The sequence below is a fragment of the Triturus cristatus genome, chromosome 1_2, assembly GCF_964204655.1.
Source record: "Triturus cristatus chromosome 1_2, aTriCri1.1, whole genome shotgun sequence".
In the NCBI taxonomy this organism is placed as follows: Eukaryota; Metazoa; Chordata; class Amphibia; order Caudata; family Salamandridae; genus Triturus; species Triturus cristatus.
In genome coordinates, this window is record NC_140580.1 from 728825120 (window position 1) to 728849198 (window position 24079).

At 46.5% G+C, this 24079-nt stretch overlaps 1 protein-coding gene across 2 annotated transcripts in view; it reads left to right on the top strand.

Moving 5' to 3' along the window:
* VPS13D (vacuolar protein sorting 13 homolog D) overlaps nucleotides 1-24079 on the top strand; it is a 2738381-nt gene that overhangs the window by 103934 nt on the left and 2610368 nt on the right. For both annotated transcript variants that reach the window (XM_085608633.1, XM_085608634.1), the window contains exon 10: nucleotides 4977-5145. In XM_085608633.1, coding sequence (XP_085464759.1) covers nucleotides 4977-5145 — 169 coding nt within the window. The remainder of the gene's footprint in view (nucleotides 1-4976; nucleotides 5146-24079) is intronic.

The following is a 24079-nucleotide window of genomic DNA, read 5'->3' on the forward strand; positions in this document are numbered from 1 at the left end:
TTCAGGCGACTTTGCTGGATCTGCTTTTTGATGGGTCAAAGCTCTTTGGTTCAAAGGCGGATTCAGCCTTGGAACGTTTTAAAGACAGTAGAGCTACTGCAAGATCTTTAGGCCTCCAGGTGCAGTCTAGAGTTTATGGTTACAAAAGGTATCGTGGCTTTGGGAGATTTCCTTCCTTTCGTGGCCGCCAGCAATCTCAGCAGAGCCAACAACAGCAGAATCCCTTGTACAAATCATACAGAGGGAAGAATAAGAGAGGCCTCAGGGGTGCAAATCGACAACAGTCCTTCTCCTCTTCCTCTACCTACCCTCCCGCCACTGTTGGTACAACAGGAAAGCCGTTCTAGATCCCCCATCTTAGAACATGTTGGTCCGGTTGGAGGTCGGGACTCCCACTTTCTACAAGATTGGAGACTGATCACATCAGATCGTTGGGTCTTGACTCTTGTAGAGAATGGGTACGCCCTCCCTTTTTTGGAGTTTCCCCCTCCTTACCCTCCTCGCCAGGGTGGGTGTTCAGTAGGCTACTTACTGCTTTTGCAGCAGGAGTAACTTATATTGCTTCAAAAATATGCGATAGAGGTGGTTCCGGAGAAGGAAAGGGGTCAGGGTTGCTACTCCCGATATTTCCTAATCCCCAAAAAGGATGGTCGCTTGAGACCAATCTTGGACCTCAGCATTTTGAACCTTTAATTCAGGCAGGAAAAGTTTAAAATGTTGACCTTGGCTCTTGCGCTGCAACAGGAAGACTAGATGGTGTCCATCGATCTGCAGGATGCGTATTTTCATCTTCCCATCCTGAAGTCGCATCAGAAGTATCTCCGGTTCGCGGTGGGATCGCAACATTACCAGTTTGCGGTTCTTCCGTTCGGTCTTACTTCCGCTCCTCGAGTCTTTACAAAGGTGATAGCGGTGGTTGCGGCTCATCTCAGAAGGTCAGGGGTTCCTGTTTTCCCCTACTTGGATGACTGGCCGTTGAAAGCGGAGTCTCCAGAGTTGGTTTCGTGCCACTTGCAAGTGACAACTCATCTGTTGTTCAGATTGGATTTTTCGATAAATGTACCCAAATCTCACCTGGTGCCTTCTCAGCGCAGCCTGTTCATAGGGGCAATACTAGACACTTCTGTGTGTCGAGTATACCCGCCTCCGCAGAGGATTCTCGACATACTGGAAATGATTCCTTTATTTCACGATGGAGCGGTGGTTCCAGTCCTGAAGGTACTTCGCCTGCTCGGTCTGTTCGCTTCCTGCATTCTGTTGGTCAGCCATGTACGCTGGCACATGAGGGCACTCCAGTGGTGCCTCCTCAGGCAGTGGTATCAGCACAACGGAGGTCTCGGGGAGAATATCAGAATCTCCAGAGAAGCTGCAGCGGAGCTGTCTTGGTGGAGTGTGCAGGGCAACCTGTCTCAAGGAAAGCCCTTTCAGCCTCCTCCGCCGGTGGCCACAGTGATCGCTGATGCCTCCACTCTATGGTGGGGTGCTCATCTGGGGGATCTGGAGTTCAAAGGCCTTTGGTCTCCAGAGGAAAGGTTGCTTCACATCAGCCTTCTGGAATTGCGGGCGATTCGTTTTGCACCGAAGGCTTTTCTCCCTTCCCGGTCTGTCGGTTCAGGTCCTGACGGACAACACTACCGCGATGTGGTACATCAACAAACAGGGAGGTGTAGGGTCGTATCGCCTCTGTCGAGAGCCTCTGCGACTCTGGTCCTGGGCTCAGGGCCAACGGATTTGTGTGTTTGCAATTCATCTGGCCGGTGTGCTGAATGTTCGTGCGGACAGTCTCAGTCGGCGTTACTCGGCCAATCACGAGTAGCTGCTTCATCCGGAGGTGGTCCATCGCATCTTTCGGATGTGGGGATCTCGTCGGTTGGACCTGTTTGCCACTCACGAGAACGCGCACTGCCAGTTATTCTGCAGTCTCCAGTATCCGATGCAGGGAGCTTTGGGGGATGCGTTTCCAGATAGATTGGAGCTCACAACTCCTTTACGCATTTCCTCCCATACCCTTGATTCCTCGGGTTCTGAGGAAAATTCGCCAAGACCGGGCCCAGTTATATTGATTGCCCCGGATTGGCCAAGAACGGTGTGGTACACAGACCTACTTCACCTCTCGTCGCACCCTCCGCTCCTCTCTGGACAGACCTCCTCTCGCAGTCGCAGGGGCAGGTTCTACACCCCCACCTCCAGAGCTTGCACCTTCATGCCTGGAGATTGAACGGGGCAACCTGAGTTCTTTCTCTCTCCCGCCAGATATAGTGGACGTTATTTTATCATCCAGGCGGCACTCCACTAAATCTGTTTACTATTCCAGATGGTCCAGACCCTTTGAAGGCCCGCTTGTCTAATATTTTGGAGTTTTCTCTTTCTTTAGCACAGCAAGTTTGTGCTGTAGCCACTGTTAAGGGCTATTTATCGGCTTTGTCTGCCTTTTTATGTTTGCCGGACCAGCCGTCTTTATTTAAGTCCCCCATTGTCGTGAGGTTCATTAAGGGCCTTACAAATAAGTTTCTCCCACACCTTTCATTATGCCTCAGTAGGATTTGAATCTCGTACTCACTTTTTTAATGGGTTCTCCGTTTGAGCCTCTTCACTCTTGCCCGTTGAGGCTTCTTTCTTTTAAAACGGTTTTCTTGATTGCCATTACCTCGGCTAGGAGGGTAAGTGAGGTTCAACCTCTTAGTTCGAAACCTCCTTTCCTGACCATTCATGCGGATAAGTTGGTTCTAAGGACCAGGGCTGCTTTCCTTGCCAAGGTGGTTACCTCTTTTCATATGGGACAATCCATCACTTTACCCACCTTTTATCCTCCCCCTCACACTTCCAAGGAGGAAGAGAGACTACATCGATTGGACCCTAAGAGGGCTGTCAGCTTTTATTTGGATCGGACTAGAGATCTGAGGCTGGACGATCAGCTCTTCGTGGGCTATGTTGGGAACATGAAAGGCAAGGCAGTGCACAAGAGGACGCTTTCCAAGTGGATTATCTTGTGCATCAAGATTTGCAATGCCCTGGCCAAGAAAGAACCGCCTGAAGGTATCAGAGCTCATTCCACCAGAACTAAGTCTACTTCTTCTGCTTTGGCTAGAGTTATTCCTGTTCTTGATATCTGTAAGGCAGCAACTTGGGCCTCCCTCCACACCTTTGTAAAGCATTATTGCTTGGACTCTGAGGTTAGGAGGGATGCCCATTTTGCTCGCTCTGTTTTGCAGGATGTTTTGGTCTGGTCAGGTGGACACCCTCCTCCGGGAGAAGTACGGCTTTGGGAATCTATTCAAAAGGTGAGGAATCCACAGGCAGAAGTATCCATCAGAAGAACTAGTTACTTACCTTCGGTAACGCTTTTTCTGGTGGATACAATATCTGCCTGTGGATTCCTCACGCTCCCACCCGCCTCCCCGTTGTCCAATTGTTTCTACCAAAAAAAAAAAGAAAATGTGTTTTATTTATATTTCATGTTTATACTTAAATGTTGAAAAATGCTTTTCCCTTGCTATTTCTCTTTACTCTTATTGATTATGCAATGGTGATTTTGCATACATGTTTATATTTGATATGCTATGTATATATTTGAAAATGTGTTGGTCTGCTCGTTTGCCGACGAGGTCCTTTTGTGGCTCCGATGACGTCATACGGTGCAGCGAGCGGAGCCTGTCCATTGTGACGACCTCGTCGACATGGGAGAGCTAGTTAAGAATTTTCCCGCGGAATGCTGGTGCAGGGGGTATTCAAAAGGTGAGGAATCCACAGGCAGATATTGTATCCACCAGAAAAAGCGATACCGAAGGTAAGTAACTTGTTCTTCAAGTCTATACCTGAATACTGCATGCCTTGAAGAGCAGCGCATGTGCTGCCTAGGCCTGACCTAAAAACCAGTATTACTGAAGGGTGCATTATCCTTCGGCTGAGAAGAAGAGCTCTACTGATAACTCTATTTCACTAAATAGTGTAAGGACTGTAGTAGTGCAGGTAACATATGATCCTGGTAGGTCCAAGTTTGGTTATGCATATGGATGTTTCCTCACTTTAAATTAACTACCAGTTTTCTGCTGAAGATTGATATGGAAGAGATTCTGCATAATGAGCCAGCGTCTCAGCCTCCTAGTATTCTTCCAACAGTCAAGTTTTGCTGCAGGTCTGCGTCTGCCAATATAATTTATAATTGGTAATATAATGAAAGCAGATTTGTCCCTGGTGGTCGTAATCTGCGTGCCGCCACCAGCCTGCACTCATGTCCCACCTCAGCATGCTTTGCACCATTAAACGCTTGCAATACTAAGCTTCAGACCTACACCATAAATGTAAATTATTGCAATACATATTATATCATCCCTAATAAGAAGAGCCTGAAGAAAAATGTTTTTAAGATGAGCAGTAAATAAAGAGGCAGAGCTTTGGCAGCCAGCAGTGCTTTGTGCTGGAAAGGAAATGTTGATTAGTTTTAAAGATTACATGGTTTTGACTCTACACCTATTGGGATCATGGTGGATTTAGCGTTTTTACAATTTTTATAGTAGTCTAGCAAAATTACTTATTCTGTTTCTTCTACCCCATTTCTTATATGTACTGCTTCTGTACCAAGTTCGAGACAGTGCTACTCTCATTGAAGGACTAAAAGATCTGAAGAACTCTCTGAAGTCCCCATAGAGTAGAGTATCTCTTACTTGACTCTCCTTTATACTTTTGTTAGGGCTAAGATGTATGTCTTTGGCCCTTGTTTTAATTGTTATAAAAGGAACAGTTGCAAAATGAAACTTGGTCAATAGAGGTTTTTGATTTGCCATGCATTGTCCCTATCAGAACAAAAGCTTTTTTAGAAGCCATGTGATGTTCATACTTAATCCATGGATTGTTCTAGCTTCACAAGAAAGTATAATTTCTTTTTTGATGGTATAAACTGAAAAACATTGAGTCTATGTGAAGTTGATATAGAAAGTAAAAGCATGTGTGCTTATTGTTTATATGGTTAATTTCAGCTGTCGAGAATGGTGGAACTTTGCTTTAAACTCAAATCTTTCCTGGATTCGAGAGCAGAGACGGTGCATGACCTGGGAGTTTGTGTTGCACCGGGCACACGATGCAGTATTTTACACAAATACTTATTATAATAAGTTCATGGGAGCTCAGTTGTCTGCTGAAGAAGAGGTTTGTACCGCAGTTTTCATTCTCTCAGTTGCTTTTAGAAATGCTTTTTAAACAGAAGCACTTACTTTTTAACGTTTTAAGCTATGCTTGTGGTTGGTAGATTTTAATATGATGAAATAACCGCACAAAACATCTGGGTTTTGTTTCCATTCGTCTGCTGAATGTTTTGCACTGAGTTTATACCAGAGATTTAAATGTGGAACAGGGAGCGCATGAACTCAGATTTTTCACCAAATGTTATATCATGGCCAGGGCTTTTGTTGTTTCTTTAATGTAACAGTTTATAACCTAAGCACAGCGCCAGAATGTCACACAAATACATGTATTGTGTGTGGCCGTTTGACTGAAAGGGCATAAAAACCCTTCTTGGTTATCTGAAGAACTTACCAAAGAAAGTGTCACATGAAATGACATTTACACTACATGTATGATACTCTTGGGGTCGGACGTTTATTATTTAATCCATGGCTGTGGGACTTAATTGGGTTATTGACTAAGTATAGACTAAAGTGTAGGAAACACCTAAAGATTACATTGTTAAACCAAATGTGCAACTTTGATCTGTTGTTTGTAAAAGTTGAGTGAACGAAGGCTGCAAGTTCTTAGATCACATGTCAAGGCTATTAACAATGTGATGTATATACTCGTTCTGCCATATAGTGAAAGTTTTCATAAAGGTGGGTTATTAATGAATGTTAAAAACAGAGCAAATACCAGACACTTGGTTTGCCTAGGGGCGAAAACTTATTTGTATGAATCTGAGGAAGGATATAGAAGGCAGTCGTTAATGCAAACTCAGATAGTTCAGAAGATTTTCCTCAAGCTCTCTCATCATCATGGAGCTAATTATAGTTTCAAGTTCTTTTTTTGGACCACGTCCTGATGGGGGTAGTGTTCCAGATTACTACAAAGGCGTAAGGCCTCTTCTTTATACAAGGTGGCATCCATTACAACAACGGGACCACCTTTCTCTGCTGGTTTTGTCATGATGGAAGAATTACATTTTAATTTATTTGGAGTCTCCACTCAGATTTCGGAAAGAGTCCCTATTCTGTACCTCAGGGCCAGCAATGCCAAAAAAACTGTTTCCTGAAATACCTATACCTCCATACCAGCGATAGAAGATGCTGGTTTGGAACATTATAGGTTTCTAAGTCCACAAAAGAACACAGTTGAATGTTCCCTCACGAGATCCTGCAGATATTTTTTTTTGTCTAATTTTTCTCATTGTTTTAGCCAATTCAAGTCAAAACAAAAAAGGTTGTGTTGGGGTCTCGTTTCCGGGTGTAGGTTCAGAACTCAAACCCTTATAAAAAACACTTTCTTGAGCAGGGCGTACAGTGGTACTAATAATATTCACCCCCTAAAGATTGGGGGTGAACTGATTCCTCTCTCTGCTGTGGGTTATTCTTGGTGCATTATCTGGCTATTTGCGCAACCTTTTCCATATTCCTTCTCTTTTCCTAAAAATGTTGTTTGGAGTAAACCCCTTCAAGATTGGTCAGAAAAATGGGCTTTTGATACTGTTGAAGAAAAAATGCTTGACTAGGCTGAGTCTTTCTCACTGCTGATTGTGGTGAATTGACATACTCAAGAAGTGTGTAAGTTACACCTACTTCTCCAGCATGGGACACTGCACAGATTTGTAACCTTAAAATTATTCTTCGCCACCAGGTTGGACTTCCTAAACTCCACACATTTTTTATTTTCACAGAAAACTTTATCTGGACATCTGAAGCTGAAAAGGGCATATCTCTTTACAACGTTTGTACACAGTGAATTGGGCTCATCGGAGTCTGAGACTTCAGTTCTCTTGCATTCATTTTACATCGGTTCACTTTCAGACTGGTTACAGCTTCACTTCAGAACACCCTTTGTGTTACCCTCCAAAGGCATTTTATATTAATGTGTTCATTTGACTGCGGTATGGTTTGATCTTTTTTTGTCTCCCCTGTGGCAAGATGGGCTCATTCAATCTGAGATCATAGCTAGCTTTTTTTACATTTTTACAGAGTTTTATATAGTGCTAACTTAAACCGATCGGGTATCAGAGCGCTTTACATAGCACCAGTTACGTTACACGAGGACACACAATCATTTTGGTTAGGCACGAGGAGATTAAGTGATTTACCCAGAATCACAGGATGTTCAGCTCATTGCCGAGACTCGAACCCAGTTCCCCAGATTCGAGGTTGACGGCCCTAGCCGTTAGGCCAACTCCTCTGGTGATGAAGGGACTCTTGATGCCTATGCCACCAGGCTCCTGACACCACGTCCTGGTCTGCTGATAGTGAGACACACAGCCATCAATGAAATAGAGCTGATGTTGTTTTCAGCTCAACATTTCACTATCTCAAAGCTTTTTGAATTATCTACCTGTAGAGAACTGGGCTTTTGTTGCTATTATCCCCCCACACACACTTTTTGCCCACCTTTTAGCTACTTTATGCTGATTGTCGACTCCGACAGTGGACTGAGGCCTGTTAACCAGACCTCCGTGCCACTGCTCCTTCCCTAAAAACAAGGTATCGTCTAATTGTGCTACAATAGACAAAGGACTTTAGCACCCCTGTAAGTCCCTTATAAATGGTACTCCAGGTACCCAGGTGAGGCTTCCTAAAGAGGGTCCCTAAGGGTTGCAGCATATCTTATGCCACCCTAAGGGACCCACTTATATATTCCACACAGACTGCCTTGGCAGGCTGCGTGACGTGGTGCAAACCATGAGTGAAAACATGACATGGCACACTCCTGTGTGTCATGCTAAAGTCACAGCATTTAATATATGTAAATCTGATAGAGACTTCTAACTGCAGATGCCTTAACTTTGAATTTCCCAGGTGACAGGCTGGAGCCGGAAACTTTTGCTAAGCAATACCCCTTGCGTGCGCCGTCGGGTGGCTCTATTCGTCTCAGCCTGACTTCGTCTGGAGCGTCAGTTATGATGTTACGGTACCTCTATAGGCGCCACCGAGTTGTGTGGATGTCCGTTCTGTTCTTTCTGCACCAGTTAAGCGCTGATTTGGGAAGAGCTACCCCTCTGTCATTTTTTGACATGCCTTTTCTCGACTTTTTGTCGAATTTGTAATCTTTTCCATCGTGTGCGAGGATGTCTTTGAGGAAGACAGAGTTCAAGCCGTACGGGGCCTGTCCCCGCATGAGGTCTGTTACGATCCCCACCTCGTCTGCTTCTGGTGTCTCGAGTGCGACCACGATCCGAAGTCGGGCTCGGAATGTCGGGCTATGGCTCCGAAGACCTTGCAGGAGCTGGCCTTCAAGCTCTTGCGGCCTGGCAGTTGACCTCTTCGTCCGTCTTGAGGTCGTCGGGAAACTCAGGAAAGAGGCACAAGAAGAGGTCCAAGCGGACTTCATCTTCACCTCGAATGTCATCCGTCGCCGAAGGCTGTAAGGAGCACCGGTGCTCTAGGCATGGTTCTGTGGTGCCAGAGTCAGGGTCAACTTCGCACCTCCGTCCCTTTCTGGGAGCCGGAGCGACCCCCGCCCAAATCAACAAATTCTACGAGGCCATGCGCCATGTTTTTGAGCAGGCCGACCCCTCTGGTGAGCCCTCAGGCTTCGCGGGGTCGGAAGGGGCCCCACTGGATTCGATGCCGTCGGCTCTGACGCGGTGGGGCCTTAAAGATCCAATCACGGATCTGGGTCGATGCCAGTCGTGCCTCCGTGACCTCCCCCGGCGTCTAACCTGAAGTCGGTGCTGCCTGTGCCCATTGGCGGTACCAGTCCCTTCCTTATCCCCGACGACACGGGGTCAGAACGACGTCACTCAAAGCTGATTCAGGCGCCGATTGAAACCAGGGGTTCTATGTTGTCGCCTGAACACTTTGAGGGTTTGTTAGGCTTGGGAGAGGAATGGGAGGGGTCTATGGACCCTTTGGAACACCAGGATGACTCTGCAGAGCAGTTGGACTGGTATGGGGAACTTGGGGAAGCCAGTGAACTGCATACTTCTTCAGATACTGGCATGCTCTCTCAGCCAACTGTGGCTATGGAGGAGGGGGCTTCTTATGACATGTTGGTCAAGAGGGCAGCTGACGTCCTAGGACTGGAGTTGCCCTCCATGGAGGTCAGGACTAAGCTCCTGACTGAAGTGCTTCAGCCTGGGGCTTCCACGTCAGAACCCCTTTTACCCTTTAATGAAGCACTTACTGATGTCCTTTTAGACACGTGGTCCAAGCCTAGCACAGGGGCTCCTGTGAATAGGACAATTGCATGCCGCCATCGCCCAGCTCCGGGCGACCCTCAGTTACTCAGCCAACACCACACCCCAGAAAGTTTGGTGGTGCAGGCCTCTACATCACATGTTGTGTTCCCTTCTGTCCCTCCGGATAGGGAATCCAAGAGACTGGATTTATTTGGTAAGAAAATGTTTTCTTCCTCCAGCCTGGCATTGTAGTTGGTGAATACCACATGCTTATTGGGCCGTTTCTCCCACTCCCTTTGGGAGACGGTTGCGCAAGTGCTGCCACAAGTCCCAGAGGAGGCCCGGGCTGTGGTCTCTCAGGCTGCTAAGGACAGGAGAGATGCAGCAAAATTCACCATAAGGTTTGGCCTTGATACAACAGATTTGCTGGGCAGATCGATTTCCACGACAGTGGTCTTGAGGCGTCACGCCTGGCTTAGGATAACTGGCTTCTCGGGTGATGTCCAGGCTAATTAGATGGACGTGCCCTTTGATGGAACCTGCCTTATTGGGGAAAAGGCAGATTTGGCCCTAGTGAGGTTCAAGGACTCTCGAGCTATTGTATTGCATTGTTATTGCATTTATATAGCGCTAACTACCCCATATGAGGCGTCGAAGCGCTTTTTTTCGGCGAGTAGCACGCTACTCCGGAACCCAAGAAGGATTAGTCTTGAATTAGTATAGTGAAATATGAAAGTAATTTGAGTGGTGTATAGGTTAGTCAGTTATTTGGATTCAGAAGGATAGCGGAGGGATTGAAGAGTGAAAAAGGTTTGCATTTATATAGCGCTTGTTACCCCTGATGGGGGTGTTGAAGCGCTTTTTTTGGCGAGTAGCACGCTATTCCGGAACCCATAAAGGATTAGTGGTGAATTAGTATAGTGAAATATGAAAGTAATTTGAGTGGTGGATATTAATCAGTTATTTGGATTTAGAAGGATAGCGGAGGGGTAGAGGAGGGAAAAAGTTTGCATTTAAATAGTGCTTGTTAACCCTGATGGGGTGTTGAAGAGCCTTTTCGGCGAGTAGCACACTACTCTGCAACCCATAAAGTATTTGTGGAGAATTGGTATGGTGAAATATGAAAGTAATTTGACTGGTGGATATTAATCAGTTATTTGGATTGAGAAGGATAGCGAAGGGATAGAAGAGGGAAAAAGGGTTGCATTTGTATAGTGCTTGCTACTCCTATGAGATGTTGAAGTGCTTTTTTCGGCGAGTAGCATGCTATATGGAACCCATAAAGGATTAGTGGTGAATTAGTATAGTGAAATATGACAAGTGGACGTGTTAGTCTGTTTTTTTTTTAAAGGATAGTGGAGGGATAGAAGAGTGATGGATTTAGATTTTTTGTGTACTTCATAGCAGTAGTGGGAGGCTTGGGATGAGTAAAAAGGGATGTGGAGGGGAAGAGTCAGAGGGAAGAGTTTAGAAAGGCGTGTTTCGGGGGATCAGTATAGTAAAAAAAGTGTCAGATTGTGCAAGGAGGGGAGAGTCTAGAAAGGGCTATTTTGGGGGTCATAGTAGTGTTATGGGGTTTGAGATTAAAGAGAGTGGATGTAGAGGATATATTGATAGAGGTATAGGGCGAGAAATAGGGTAGTGCATCTGAAAGAATAGTAGAAAGAGGTTTTAGATGAGTCAGAGAGTTGAGATAGAAGAGAGAAGTATAGGGTGAGAAATAGGGTAGTGCATTGGATACGCTGAATTAGAAGAAAGTAATAAATATATAGATCCATTAGTACGTGGAAAGTTTTATAGATGCATAAAGGAAGTAAGTATATGTAGATTAAAGGTATTGATAGAGGGTATAGGGTGAGAAATAGGGTAGAGCATTAAATAGGAGGGTGTAAAGCAAAAGTAATAAATACATAGATGCAAGTACATGCAAGGTACATAGATGCATAAAGGAATTAAGTATAAGTAGATTAATGATGCATTCGATAAACTCTGATTTTCAAGTGTTGTATTTCAAAATGTATTTATTTATTCATTTTTATTTTTAAACATAATCGACATGTATATACAAAGCAAACACATATATTGGAACATCTATAGTATCAATACATGCTTAAATTCAGAGGTATATGCTATTTCTTTCTGTTTGTGTATGGTGCTTATGTGGGGAAGAGCCAATTCTTGAGTAGTTTTCTGAAGATAAGGTGGTTGTCTTTGGATCTTATGTTGGGGGTAAAGAGTTCCATATTTTGGCTGCTTGAACAGAGAAGGATGTGCCACCCATGGTTTTTTTCTTGTATCTTGGGATTTTGAGGCGAGGTGCCACTCTTGAGCAGAGGTTCCTATGATGAATGTGTTTGGTGATTTTATTCCTGATGAAGAGTGGTCCCATTCCATGTATCGCTTTGTGGGTGATACAAAGCAGCTTGAAAGTGGATCTTCTGGCAACCAGTAACCAATGCAGGGCTTTCAAGGCAGGGAAGATGTGGTCTAGCGGTTTGATATGCAAGAGTAGTCTGGCAGCCGAGTTCTGAATCCGTTGTAGTCTTTTCATAGTCGTTAAAGGTGATCCGTGGTAGAGGCTATTGGGGTAATCGAGTTTAGACAGAACGAGGGAGATGGTAGCTTGGACTTTGTGTGGAAATCCCAAATGGAGGAAGATTGGTCGCAGAGTGTTCATAGTAACAAAGCTTGATCTTGCTAGTTTGTCCACTTGGGCATTCATTGACAGCTTGGAGTCCATGGTCAGTCCGAGGTTTCTTACTTCCTTCGATACTTAAGGCAGTGATCCCAGTTCATCTGGCCAGGCGGCAAGCAGATCATAATATTTCCAATCGCCACACGCCAGTCCATCAGTTTTGGAAGCATTCAATTTGAGTTGGCTCCACATCATCCATTGATCCACGGCTCTGAGGCAACTGAAAATTGACGAGTTTCCAATGTATTTAGGGCATTCCAGTTGAAGGAGTATTTGCGTGTCATCTACATAGTTATAGCACGTGAGGTGAAATTGATTGATCAGTACCGGAAATGACTTCATGTAGATGTTGAAAAGCATGGGCGAGATGATAGAGCCTTGAGGGACTCCAGCTTTTGTGGAGTACGGTTTGGACAAGAAAGTTGGGGTATGGATGACATTAGTTCTGTTTCGAAGGTAGGACGTGATCCAGTCTAAAGCAGTCCCCTCTATGCCGGCTTTGTAGACTCTTTGTACCAGAGTGCCATGGTCAACTGTGTCAAAGGCAGCCGAGAGGTCCAAGACGAGTAGTGCAGCAACCCCGTTGCGGTCAACTGTGTTCTTCAGGTCATCCCAGATGGCAAGAAGGGCAGATTCTGTGCCTCTTCCCGGACAGAATCCCGTTTGGAAGTCTGAAAGTATGGCATTGTCTTCAATGAATTGTGAAATCTGGGTGAACGCTGCTCTTTCTATCAGTTTGCCCAGGAAAGGTCCATTTGTAATGGGTCTGTAGTTGTTAGGGTACAGAAGATCCAAGTTTGTTTTCTTCAGTAAAGGCGGTATGTATGACGTTTTGAGTTCTTCTGGAAATATTTTGGTAGTAAGGAATCGTTGATGATTTTTCTTACTGGATTGGCAGCAGAGGTTGTTAGAACAATTGTTTTGAAAGTTTGTGGTGGACATGGGTCAGAAGGGGTGCTGGCACGCCTGCTACCTTTGACAAGGTCCATAAATTCATTGTGTGAAATGTGTTGGAACGAACAGAGATGCTGAGTTAGAGTATTCTTGGATTGTTGTTTTTGTAAAATGGGTAGTACTGGTGCTTTGTCTCTGTTTTAAGTCCAACGTGTCTGCTTTGTCCGTGTAATGATTTGCCAGGTTATCTGTGAACTCTTGAGTAACGGGATGGGTTCATTATAGGCAATTTGGTTTACGATTTTCATTGACTATTTTATAGAATTATTTGCACATTAGCATTTTGAATTCTGTCTGAATAGTACCTTTAGCTGACTTGTATAATCTGTTAATTTTCTGTAGGTAAAGTTTGTCTTGTTTGTCTTTTGTTTTGAGCCAGCCACGTTGTAGCTTTCTAATTTGTAGTTTTATGTCTTTTATCTCTGTATTTCTCCAAGGTGCTTGTTTTCTTTTGTTCTGTTGTGTGGTTTCGAGGGGTATCAGGATATTGAAAGCTTCCTGTAGACACTCATATAGTTTTTGAACAGAATTTATTGTTTCCAGATCTGTACTGGATGTTAGTTGTGTTTCTAAGTGTTCCAAATTGGGTTTGTTCCACGGTCGATAGGTGGGTGCACGTAAGGTGGTTTTAGGTGAGTTGCTTAGTGTTGTTTTATGTTGGAAAGCAAGCAAATGGTGGTCTTACCATGTGACCGGAGTTATAGTTTGAAAGATAACTAGTTCGGTATTAGCAAAAATGACATCTAGGATATGTCCAGCGATGTGTGTGGGTTTGTGGATAATCTGATGCAGGTTCAGTGCGTCTAGGCCATTGAATATTGTTTTGGGATGGGGCATATTGGGTTTGTCAAACCAAATGTTGAGGTCACCTAGAACGCATATTTTGGAGTGTATTGTTATCAGGTTTGAAACCGTGTATAGAAGTGTGTCTGGTAATGTCGCCTTGCTAGGTGGAAGTCTGTAAACGAGCAGGAAGTTACAGGAGGAAGATGGTGTAGGATTGCATCTTGTGAGAAGAGCCTCACAATTCTTTATGGAGATGTCGTCAACTTTAGTGATATGTAATGTTTGCCTGAACACAACGGCTAGACAGCCTCATTTTTTACCTATACGATTTTATGTGATTGTTTGATAGCCTAGAGGAATGGCTTCATGCAGGATTGGAGCCATATCATCTCCCAAACATGATTCAGTTATGAATAGTATGTCTGGTTTTGCATCGGTGAGAAAGTCGTAGATGTGATGTTTGTTTTTAGAGAGTGATCGAGCATTTATTAGTAGACTGTTTAGAGAATGTGCTTTGGTGACAGTGAAACTTTGTTTTGTAGAAGAGTGACCAGTATTGTGTGGGTTAGTAGCAGGTGTGTTTTTAGTGCTGGTATTATCTGTATTAGGATGGCAATCGTGTAGCTGTTCTGTAATGTGTTCCTTGTCCAGCAGGCTAAGAATGCATTTTGATGGGTCTGCGTGCATAGGTGGTGGATACAGTGTTTGAGTGAGTTGGTGTGCTGTGTGGTGTAACCTTGTTGTGCAGTAAACATGGAGAAGAAAAGTTGTGATGTGTGGCACGTTGCTTATATTGTTTGCGTGTGTTCAGGGCGGAAGGTGTATGAGTCAGTGGTGGTGGTGCAGCATGTGAGTCATGTAGTAAGTTTATAAATTGTCCAATGGATGAGAGGCGGTTGGAAGAGAGGGCTGTATGTGTGTTAGGTGTGGTGGAAGTTAGAAAGCTTGACATTGTGGTTTGTTCCTTTGTGTAGTTTGAAAGGTGGGTGTATGATTGTATTTTGTGACTGTAAGTATTATGAGGTGTTGTGCTTGAGAGATTTTGTTGTGCTGATGTGTGTGATATGTTTTGTTTTTCAGGAGAAGTGAAAAGAGCTGATGTATTTGTTTCATCAGATGGATTTGTTTGTGAGTGGAATTTGTAAGGTAAAGGGGTGGTGATGTGTTTGTGAGTAGAATGTATGTTGTGTGTAGGAGGGGATGAAGTAGATTTGAGACTGTTTGTTTTAGACCTGTTTGCTGCAAGAGTTAAAATGTGTTGTGCAGTAGCATGTAAGTGTTGTGTTGTTGTGTTATTGTGGTAGAAAGAAGAGGAGGGTGTCGGTTGGACAAATGATGGAAGGCTGAGTATGGGTTTGTTAATGATAACTGGGGGTCTGTTAGGAGTAATTAGAGTGGGGAGTGTGTGTCTGGATGGGTTGTAGTTAAGTATGGTGTGGATTTTGGTTGTGTTAGTGATGAGTGCATTAGTTAGTGGTATAAGATAGAGTTGTGTGCTGTTTGTAGGTGATGGTGGAAATGTGTGGTATTTGGGATAGAATGGCATATAGGCGTGGTTTTGCAGTGTATGCTGGTACATTGATTTGTGCATAGGGTTAGTTTGTAGTAAGTGTGTGAGTGTGTTACTCTGTTTGTGGATGGTGTAGGGTGGGTATTACTGAAACAGAAAATGGGCAGCATTTCTTGCCCTGGTCCCGACCAGTCTCGAACAGGCTCAAACAGGCACCTGCCCTTGTCCTCTCCAATCTTAACCTCGACGTCCGGGCTGAGACTCCCTAAGTCTTGGTCTTTTATAGCCCTAGTAGTTAGGTGACCCCTTCAGCCAATGGGAACCCTAGCCCTGACCCTATCTAATCACAACACTAGCCCTAAAATCGAGAACCAATACGAGACCATGACCTCACAGCCAATCTTATCCCTAGTCCAAGCACTCAATCAGGTACAAGAATCCCAAACTCTACATCCAGTAGAGACCCTATCCCTAGCTGTAGTCCCAACCCTAGTCCCAACAACCAATCACACAGGAAGCCCTAGTCCCTGCTTCCAATAAAAAGCCTAACCCAAGTCTTAGTCCCACACCTACTCCAGCAACCAATCACACAAGAAGCCCTAATCCCTACGTCCAATAGAAGGCCTAGTCCCAACCCTAGTCCCAAAAACCAATCACACAGGAAGTCCTAGTCCCTACTTCCAATAAAAAGCCTAACCCTAGTCCCAACCCTACTTTGATTGAATCATACACCCAGGAACCAATCAGAACGCTCAAATACCTAACCAATGAGAACACTAACACTAATCCAATTAGAAATCCAGATACAACCACCAATCAGTGCACACATGTAGCAACCAATAGAAGACTATATAAGGTCCCAGCGACCTCAGACAAGGTTTGCTTGCCTGGTCAGATCCTTGGGCCTCTCTTCTACTCCTCGTGTCTACTCTACCTTCGCCCCTTTCGTGGCAACAGAAGGGGTATCCAGCCGCGTCTGCCCTATCCCAGCCACCGTCCTGCGCAGGCTTCCCAAGCTGTGCAGGGTTGTGGACGCGGTTCATCTCGTCCTATGAATGGAAGCCAGAAGTCGCTGCCACCCTGCTCTCGTCAACCGCAGCCTCCAAGCACTCCTAGTCTGACTCTGCAAGACCACACCAGTCCAGTTGGCGGGAGAATCCATCCTCATCTTCCCCACTGGAGGTCCATAACATCGGAGAAGTCAGTCTTGCAGATCATTCAGGAGGGCTATTCTCTGCCTTTCCTTTTTCTTCCTCCTCCCATTCTGCCAAATCAAGAACGACTGACGTTGATCATTTAAAATTGCTCCAGGAGGAAGTTACAGCTCTCTTGGCCAAGGAAGCTATAGAAAGGGTTCCGGTTTCAGAAGTAGGCAGAGGCTGTTATTCCTGCTACTTTCTGATTCCGAAGAACAATAAAAGTTTGCTGCACATTTTATATCTTCGGACTGTCAATCTCTTCCTCAAGAAGGCGAAATTCAAAATACTCACTCTTGCTCAAGTCTTTTCTGCCCTAGACCAAGAAGACTGGATGGTAGCATTGGACCTGAAGGATGTGTATTTTCTTATCCCCATCCTTCCGGGCCACAGATGTTACCTGGGGTTCAAGGTAGGTCGCAAGCACTTTCAGTTTACTGTGCTCCCCTTCAGCCTTACCATTGCCTCAGTGAGTGTTCACCAAGGTGATGCCGGTGGTCGCAACTCACCTGCGCAGATTAGGGGTGTCAGTCTTCCCCTATCTCGACGACTGGCCGTTGAAAGCGTCCTCGCACCAGGCTGTCGTCTGCCACCTTCAGACTACGGTGGACCTCCTGCATTTGCTGGGGTTCTCTATAAACGTGCAGAAGTCACACCTTACTCCTTCTCAGATGCTCCCTTTTATCGGAGCTGTTCTGGATACAGTGCAATTTTGGGCTCATCCTCCCAAGCAGCGATTCCAGGATATTTTTGGGCTATGATACCGATATATCTGATAGAGACATCTAGCCTCAGATTCCTCAACTTAGAATATCCCCAGGTGTCAGACTGGATCCAGAGAATCTTCAGCAGTACCTCTGTACGCCGGGGGACGGCGTCGCGTGGCCCCGTCCTGACGTCGTCCACGGATATGACGTCAATGGAGCCATATAAGTACTTCCCAGCGCGGTGACATCAGTTTCCTTCTTTTCCGCGTCCCAATGCGGATCCAGGAGAAGCAGTTCCTCTGGCCTGTTTTTGTTTACCGGCCTTATTGACGCCTTTTGGCATCCGGAAACAGTGTGCGATGCCTAAGGGCTTCAAGTCGTGTGAGACCTGTACGCGGCAGATGTCGGCGACGGATCCACATGAGATATGCATGTGGTGCTTGGGAGAGCACCACGACTCCAAAGAGTGCGATGCCTGCCGGCAGCTGAAGCCAAACTCCCTGCGGGAGCGTCGGACAAAGTTGTTGTCTGCCCGGATGTCCTGTTCGGAGTCCTCACGTCATCGGTCTCCATCTCGAGCTGGGGCTTCTGTACGGAACAGGTCACGGAGTCGTTCCCGCGGACGTCAGTCGCCTGAAGCACAGGAAGAAGTCACAGAGGTCGTCGACCTCACATAAACGTGATGCCAGGGCCTGCTGCTCCCGGTCTTCACCAGGCATGGGTCCTCAGGAGACGACCCCCACCTACCCACCTTTCCCTGGTGTTGGGGCGACTAGATCCCAGATGGAAGTCTATTCACGGGCTTTACAGGCCATCTTTGTGTCACCTCCTCTATCTGGCACGCCTTCGGGCCCCACAGAGGGGATAGGGGCTCAGATCGGGAATACGACGGTGGGTTCGCCCTTGAGGCCGATCGAGTACCCTGACTCTTTGGTAGTAGTCGACATCGATGTGACGCCGTCTCGACGTCGGTCGACGCCGGTGCCGTCCCCCGCTGTTCTTCTGTTGGTGGAGGAGGATGAGGCCCCTGAGGGTTCACCACCCGGGGGTTCTTTCGATGCTCCTCAGAGCAGGTGCCCATGGGGCACTGGTCGTAGACGGGCTGCGTAGCCTCTGCCTTTTGGTGGACTGGTTAGCCTGCAACCGTCCCCTACAGATGGCTTATTATCGCCACCTAGAATGCCCCGGAGGTTAGTGCAGCATTTGCGAGAGCGGTTCGTAAAGCTGCGGATATCTTACAGATGCAGCCTCCCTCAGTCTCTCTGCCTTCTCATCCCTTTTTGAATCAACTCCACCAGGGCACCATGGAGGTGGAGCCCTTACTGCCTTTTGGCAGGTCATTATATGACATTCTTCTTGGGACTTGGGCGATATCCTCATCAGGAGACCCTGTGGGTTGTGATGTTGCACATCGTCATCGCCCGGCTCCAGATGACCCTGTCTGTCCCTCCATTCTAGGGCTCAAGGGCTGGTAGTCCAGGCAGCCTCAGTCTCGCTACCTCCCTCTCCTCCGTTACTTCTTCCCACTAGGGAGTCTCGTTGGTTGGAGTCGTGTGGCTGCCATATCTTTATGTCCACAAGCTCAGCTCTTCGGTCCTTGAGCAGGTCTTGTGTGTTTGCAAGGGCTACTTTTACTCTTTGGGACTCGGTCGAGCGTCTCCTTCCATCTCTTCTGAGGGCTCTCTGGCTGACCTGGATCATCTGCTTCATGATGACCGGGAACTGGCACAGTGTTCCATTCGGTCGGCCATGGACACCACTGAATCTATGAGTTGGGCTATGGCCAGGTCAGTTGCTCTGCGTAGCCATGCCTGGCTGTGCAAATGCGGTTTTCCTGCAAATGTTCAGGAGCGTCTTCGGGATTTGCCCTTTGATAGGGTCTCCCTTTTTGAGAGTCATGCTGACTCAGCGGTCCAACGTCTCATGTCTGGGTTTCCATAACTCCCATGGTTTAAGTCCATATTGCGGACTTTTACTTTGGTTGCAGTATTGCCTGGTATCCGTCTATGGGTTCAAGACGTAATTTCCTGGACAGACTGTATGGCTAATCAGTGGTTTTTTTCCCATATTTGGTACAGCTAACCAGCTGTTTCTGCATTTCTTTTTGAGTCCTCTGTCTACGAGCTAGTCTCAAGAGGTATTCCTGGCTTTTTAAGGGGATAGGACATTCCCTATGTTGGGTATTCGTTGGCTATTGTATAGCTGCTCTTCCTTGCACAGGAAGCTCCAAAGGGTTCCGCGGAGTCTTCTTAGGATGGCTATCTTCTGTCCCTCTGGTGAATTGTCCTATAGTTCTTACTGTAGGCTTCTCACGTCTGGTGAGACCCACAAGATTGGCGTGGCTCTCTCCTAGGGCTTATGAGTTGTGGTCTACGGTTGGTCCGTAGCACTCTTCTGCCTCTTTGGATGCAGACTTCTCCATAGTATTGTTGGGTTTTCTGTCACACCTGGCTCACCCCGGCGTGTTCTTTCACCTTTTCGCTGTGCTCCTTTTGCCTGCGTTGGTTGTCTTAGCGATAGGCAAGTGTCCCTTGTGGGCATGTTGTCCTGTTTCGCTCCGGCGCAGTTTCTTTCTGTGTTCTGTGCGGACACGATATGTTGGTACATACTGGGGATGATCACAGTCACGGGCTGCGTGCGGTACACCTTGTGCCTATGGGCAGCAGAGTCTATGCCGGAGACGTCATTGCTGCACGTTGCCTTGTGCTCTTTTCCCTATGCACCTCCCAGGCAGGGGCTCTAGTCCCTCTGCTCCTTGCGGCGTGGGGGCTCACTTACTCCTATTCCTCGACCCTGCTGATGTTATCAGTGGAAGTATTCTTCTTCGGGATACTTGTTGCCATTTCTACAGTATCTGTATATGGATATGTATACATTTTTCTGACTATCTATGAATGTGTATTACTAACTCATTTCTCATTAGTGTGTTGGTCAATATTTCTGCCTGTCACATGGCCGACCAGGGTTCCTTCCCCGACGGGGAGGATGCTGCTGCTTTTGAAGTGTCTATATCCTGTTATGGTTCACATCGGTGCCGTTGGTACCAATTGTGCGGACTCCTATATTATGTAGGGCATGCTCTGCGAGTTCCCCTTGTCTTTCAATCAATACATTTTCATATATATGTAAATATGTCATGAGATATACACATATGGAGAGGGCTATCATACTCTGTTTTTCCTTGCTGTGGTATCTTTTTTTTTTTTATCCCAGATCCCGTCCGTGTCTCTCTGTCTCTCGCTCTCTCTCTCTCGCTCTCTCTCTCTCTCTCTCTCTCTCTCTCTCTCTCTCTCTCTCTCTCTCTCTCTCTCTCTCTCTCTCTCTCTCTCTCACACTCTCACTCTCACTCACTCACTCACTCACTCACTCTCTCACTCTCTCACTCTCTCACTCTCTCACTCTCTCACTCTCTCACTCACTCACTCACTCACTCACTCACTCACTCACTCACTCACTCACTCACTCTCTCACTCTCTCACTCTCTCACTCTCTCACTCTCTCACTCTCTCACTCTCTCACTCACTCACTCACTCACTCACTCTCTCACTCTCTCACTCTCTCACTCTCTCACTCTCTCACTCTCTCACTCTCTCACTCTCTCACTCTCTCACTCTCTCACTCTCTCACTCTCTCACTCTCTCACTCTCTCACTCTCTCACTCACTCTCTCACTCTCTCCTCTACCTGGCCTGTATACATTAACCATTGTACCTCTGGGTACGGTTGGACGGTTGCCTACCTGGTGATGCGCCTGTCTCTTTCTGCCGATGCATGTGTGCTGTTGATGCTACATTTCATTGGGCTTTTGCATATGTGTGGTGTAGTTCTCACGGTCCACACTGTCTGCTTATGTGTATCCCTGTCATCCACATACATGTATCTCCTGGTAGTCATAGTTCTGTATATCTCTGCATGGTGACATCTGTCCCTCCACATGTCATTTTTTGACATCCACTATTGTGGATGCTTAGCTTGTATGCTTTGTCTCTTGCAGATCCATGGGACCCTGTGCTTGGTTTAACGTCTTGCAGAAGTTGGGAATTTCTTCCATTATGCACTGGCCGTGCTGGTTATGTGATTCCCTTTCGTCCCTGTCTGGACGCCAGAGGTCTCGTACCGTCCTCTGACATATTGTGGTGGCTTTGTCTCCCCTTGTTAATGCTCACTTACAGAGCTTAATGGGTCTGGTGTCAGCCTCGCTGGCTTTTCTATCCTCACCGTGTTTTGGTCAGTGTTATTGGCGGATGAGTTCGCTTTGGAACTTGGTGGGTTTCAGTTGCACACCCTCCTCCAATGGGGTATAGCTTTGGTATTTATTCTAAGTTAAGGAATCTGCGGCTAGATGTCTCTGTCGGATAACTATCTGATAATTGGTAACAATGTATCTGGTAGAGACACAGTCTAGCCGCAGATTCCTTAATGCCCACCATCCTCCCCGCTCTGCGAGGGCCTTTTTAGGTTGGGTTCTACCCACTTGCCTCTTTGTCTTCCTGCGGGATGGTCTGCTTCACGTCCCTCCCGGGTAGGATATCTCATGCAGTTTTATCTGTTGCTTTGCTCTCGTAATTGGGTGGTGGGTTCAATGTCCTTCCACGCTCCTTCACCCTGGTTCTTCCGGTGTGGGGCTTGATCATTTTCTTGTACCCTCCCTTCCACCCTCTTCTATTTTTTCACCATTACTTGGGGTCTCCTTGACTATGTTGCGGTCAATTAGTTTAGGGGCTATTTGACTGTGCTACAGTCAGTAGGTCATTTATGGGGTGTATGATTGCACATTCTCTGTTGTTGCAGACATTTTGTCAATTACCATGAGTCATGTTGTTCCAGCTCTGCTGCCCTTAAAGTTACATTTTGTGATTGGAGACTGCCTATCTTTTGCCATTACATTCATCTCCAGTACCGTTTTGCCTCATAGGAGGGCATGGCTCTTCGCTTCTGCAACACTGTTTCTAGGGCCGAGTACTCTGCTGTCCCCCTTCAGTCCCTTACAGTATAAGTACTCTTTCACTGATATACATGGTGATGTTCCTCATCATGCTATGATTCATGTCATTGTTTTTCAAAGATTTTTGATATTTTTTAGCACATTGTTCCCACACTCACAAGGTTTTGGTAGTGGTTCCCCGTTGCGGCGCGGAAAAGCTTCACAGTAGAAAACTGATGTCAGCGCGCTGGGAGAGACTTATATGGCTCCATTGACATCATATCCGTGGACGACGTCAGGACGGAGCCATGCGACGCCGTCCCCCGGCGCGTAGAGGTACTGCTGAAGATTCTCCGGATCCAGTCTGACGCCTGGGGATATTCTAAGTTAAGGAATCTGTGGCTAGACTGTTTCTGTACCAGATACATCGTTACCGAAGGTAAGTAATTCGTTCTTCAGCCAGTATCCTGGGTATCGGTGAGACTGACTCTGAGGCTGCTGGGCCTCACGGTCTCCTGCATCCTGCTAGAGTTGCATGCCTATTGCCATTTGCAAGTTCTGCAACGGTATTTCAAGTTCCAGAGGGGGAAGTTTAAGGGGAATCCTCCAACACAGTCCAGATCTCGAAGGGACCACGATTTGGCCAGCAGCAGACTCCTCTCCCATCCCCAACCAGATTTGACGTTAATGACAGATGCGCCACTTCTGGAATGAGGTGGCCATCTGGGAGGGGTGGTGATCAGAGTACTCTGGTCTCTGGCAGAATACGGATTCCACATCAACCTGTTGTAGCTCCGGGTGATCTGATTGGCATTGAAAGCCTTTTTACCCTCCATCAAGGGAAGGCTAGTGAAGGTTTTTACTGACAGCACTACTGCCATGTGGTAGTGCAATAAAATGGGTAGGGTGGGGTCTTGGACCCTGGGCCCTGAACCTCTGGACATTGTTGGAACGTCAGAGCATTTCCCTGGTGGTTCAACTCCTGACAGGCTCTCTAAACGCCAGAGTTGACAAACTCAGACGAAGATGCAAGGCGGGACACTAATAGCGTCTACAACCTGAGGTGATGCAAGACCTCTTTCAGCAGTGGGGAGAGCCTTGGTTAGATCTGTTCACTACTACAGAGAACGCGCAATGTCATCAATTCTGCAAGCTAGAGTTTCCAAGGTGGCTCTTACTCGGAGGCGCTTTTCGTCTTGAGTGGAACTTCGGCCTCCGGTACGCCTTTCAGCCAATACCACTCCTGCCCAGAGTTCTTAAGGAAATGAGGAACGACCAGGCCCAAGTCATCCTTGTGGCTGCGGACTGGGCTTGTAGAGTCTGGTATCCCGAGCTGCTATTGAGCATGTCCATCGGTCCTCCGTTCACGCGGCCTCTTGAGGATAATCTCCTGTCACAGCAGCAGGGGAGGGTTCTTCACTTGATCCTGGTGGTATTCTTGGCCACACTCACTCTTCATGCGTGGAGATTGAGCTGCGGCAATTGACAGCTTTCAACCTTCCACCCAAAGTCTGTAATGTCATTTTGGCTGTCAGGCACCCCTCCACCAAGACGGTATTCACATTGCAGTTGGGGCAGATTTGTGGCATCGTGTGCAGAAAATAGATTGACCCTGATCGCTCCCATGTCCCAGGTTCTTTTGTTTATTCTTTATCTAGTCCAGCAGGGCTCAGCTTTGGGCAACTTAAAAGGTGATCTTTCTGCCATATCGGCATTTCTGCGGTTGCCAGATCAGCCATACCTATTCAAGTCTCCAATTGTACAAAGGCTTTTAAAAGTATCCAGCACATTTTCACACCTTCACTCTTCATCATGCCTCATTGTTTAGTAAATTTACTCTTACTCTTTCTGATGTACTCTCCCTTAGAGCGGTTACCCAACTGTCCTATCAGGCTCCTTACTGTGGCCATGTCTGAACTGGGGTGGCAGAGTGGGCTAAAGAACGGTGATGGATTAAACCCAGATCAGTTGACTGGGGATGAGTGCTTGCAATGTTCAACA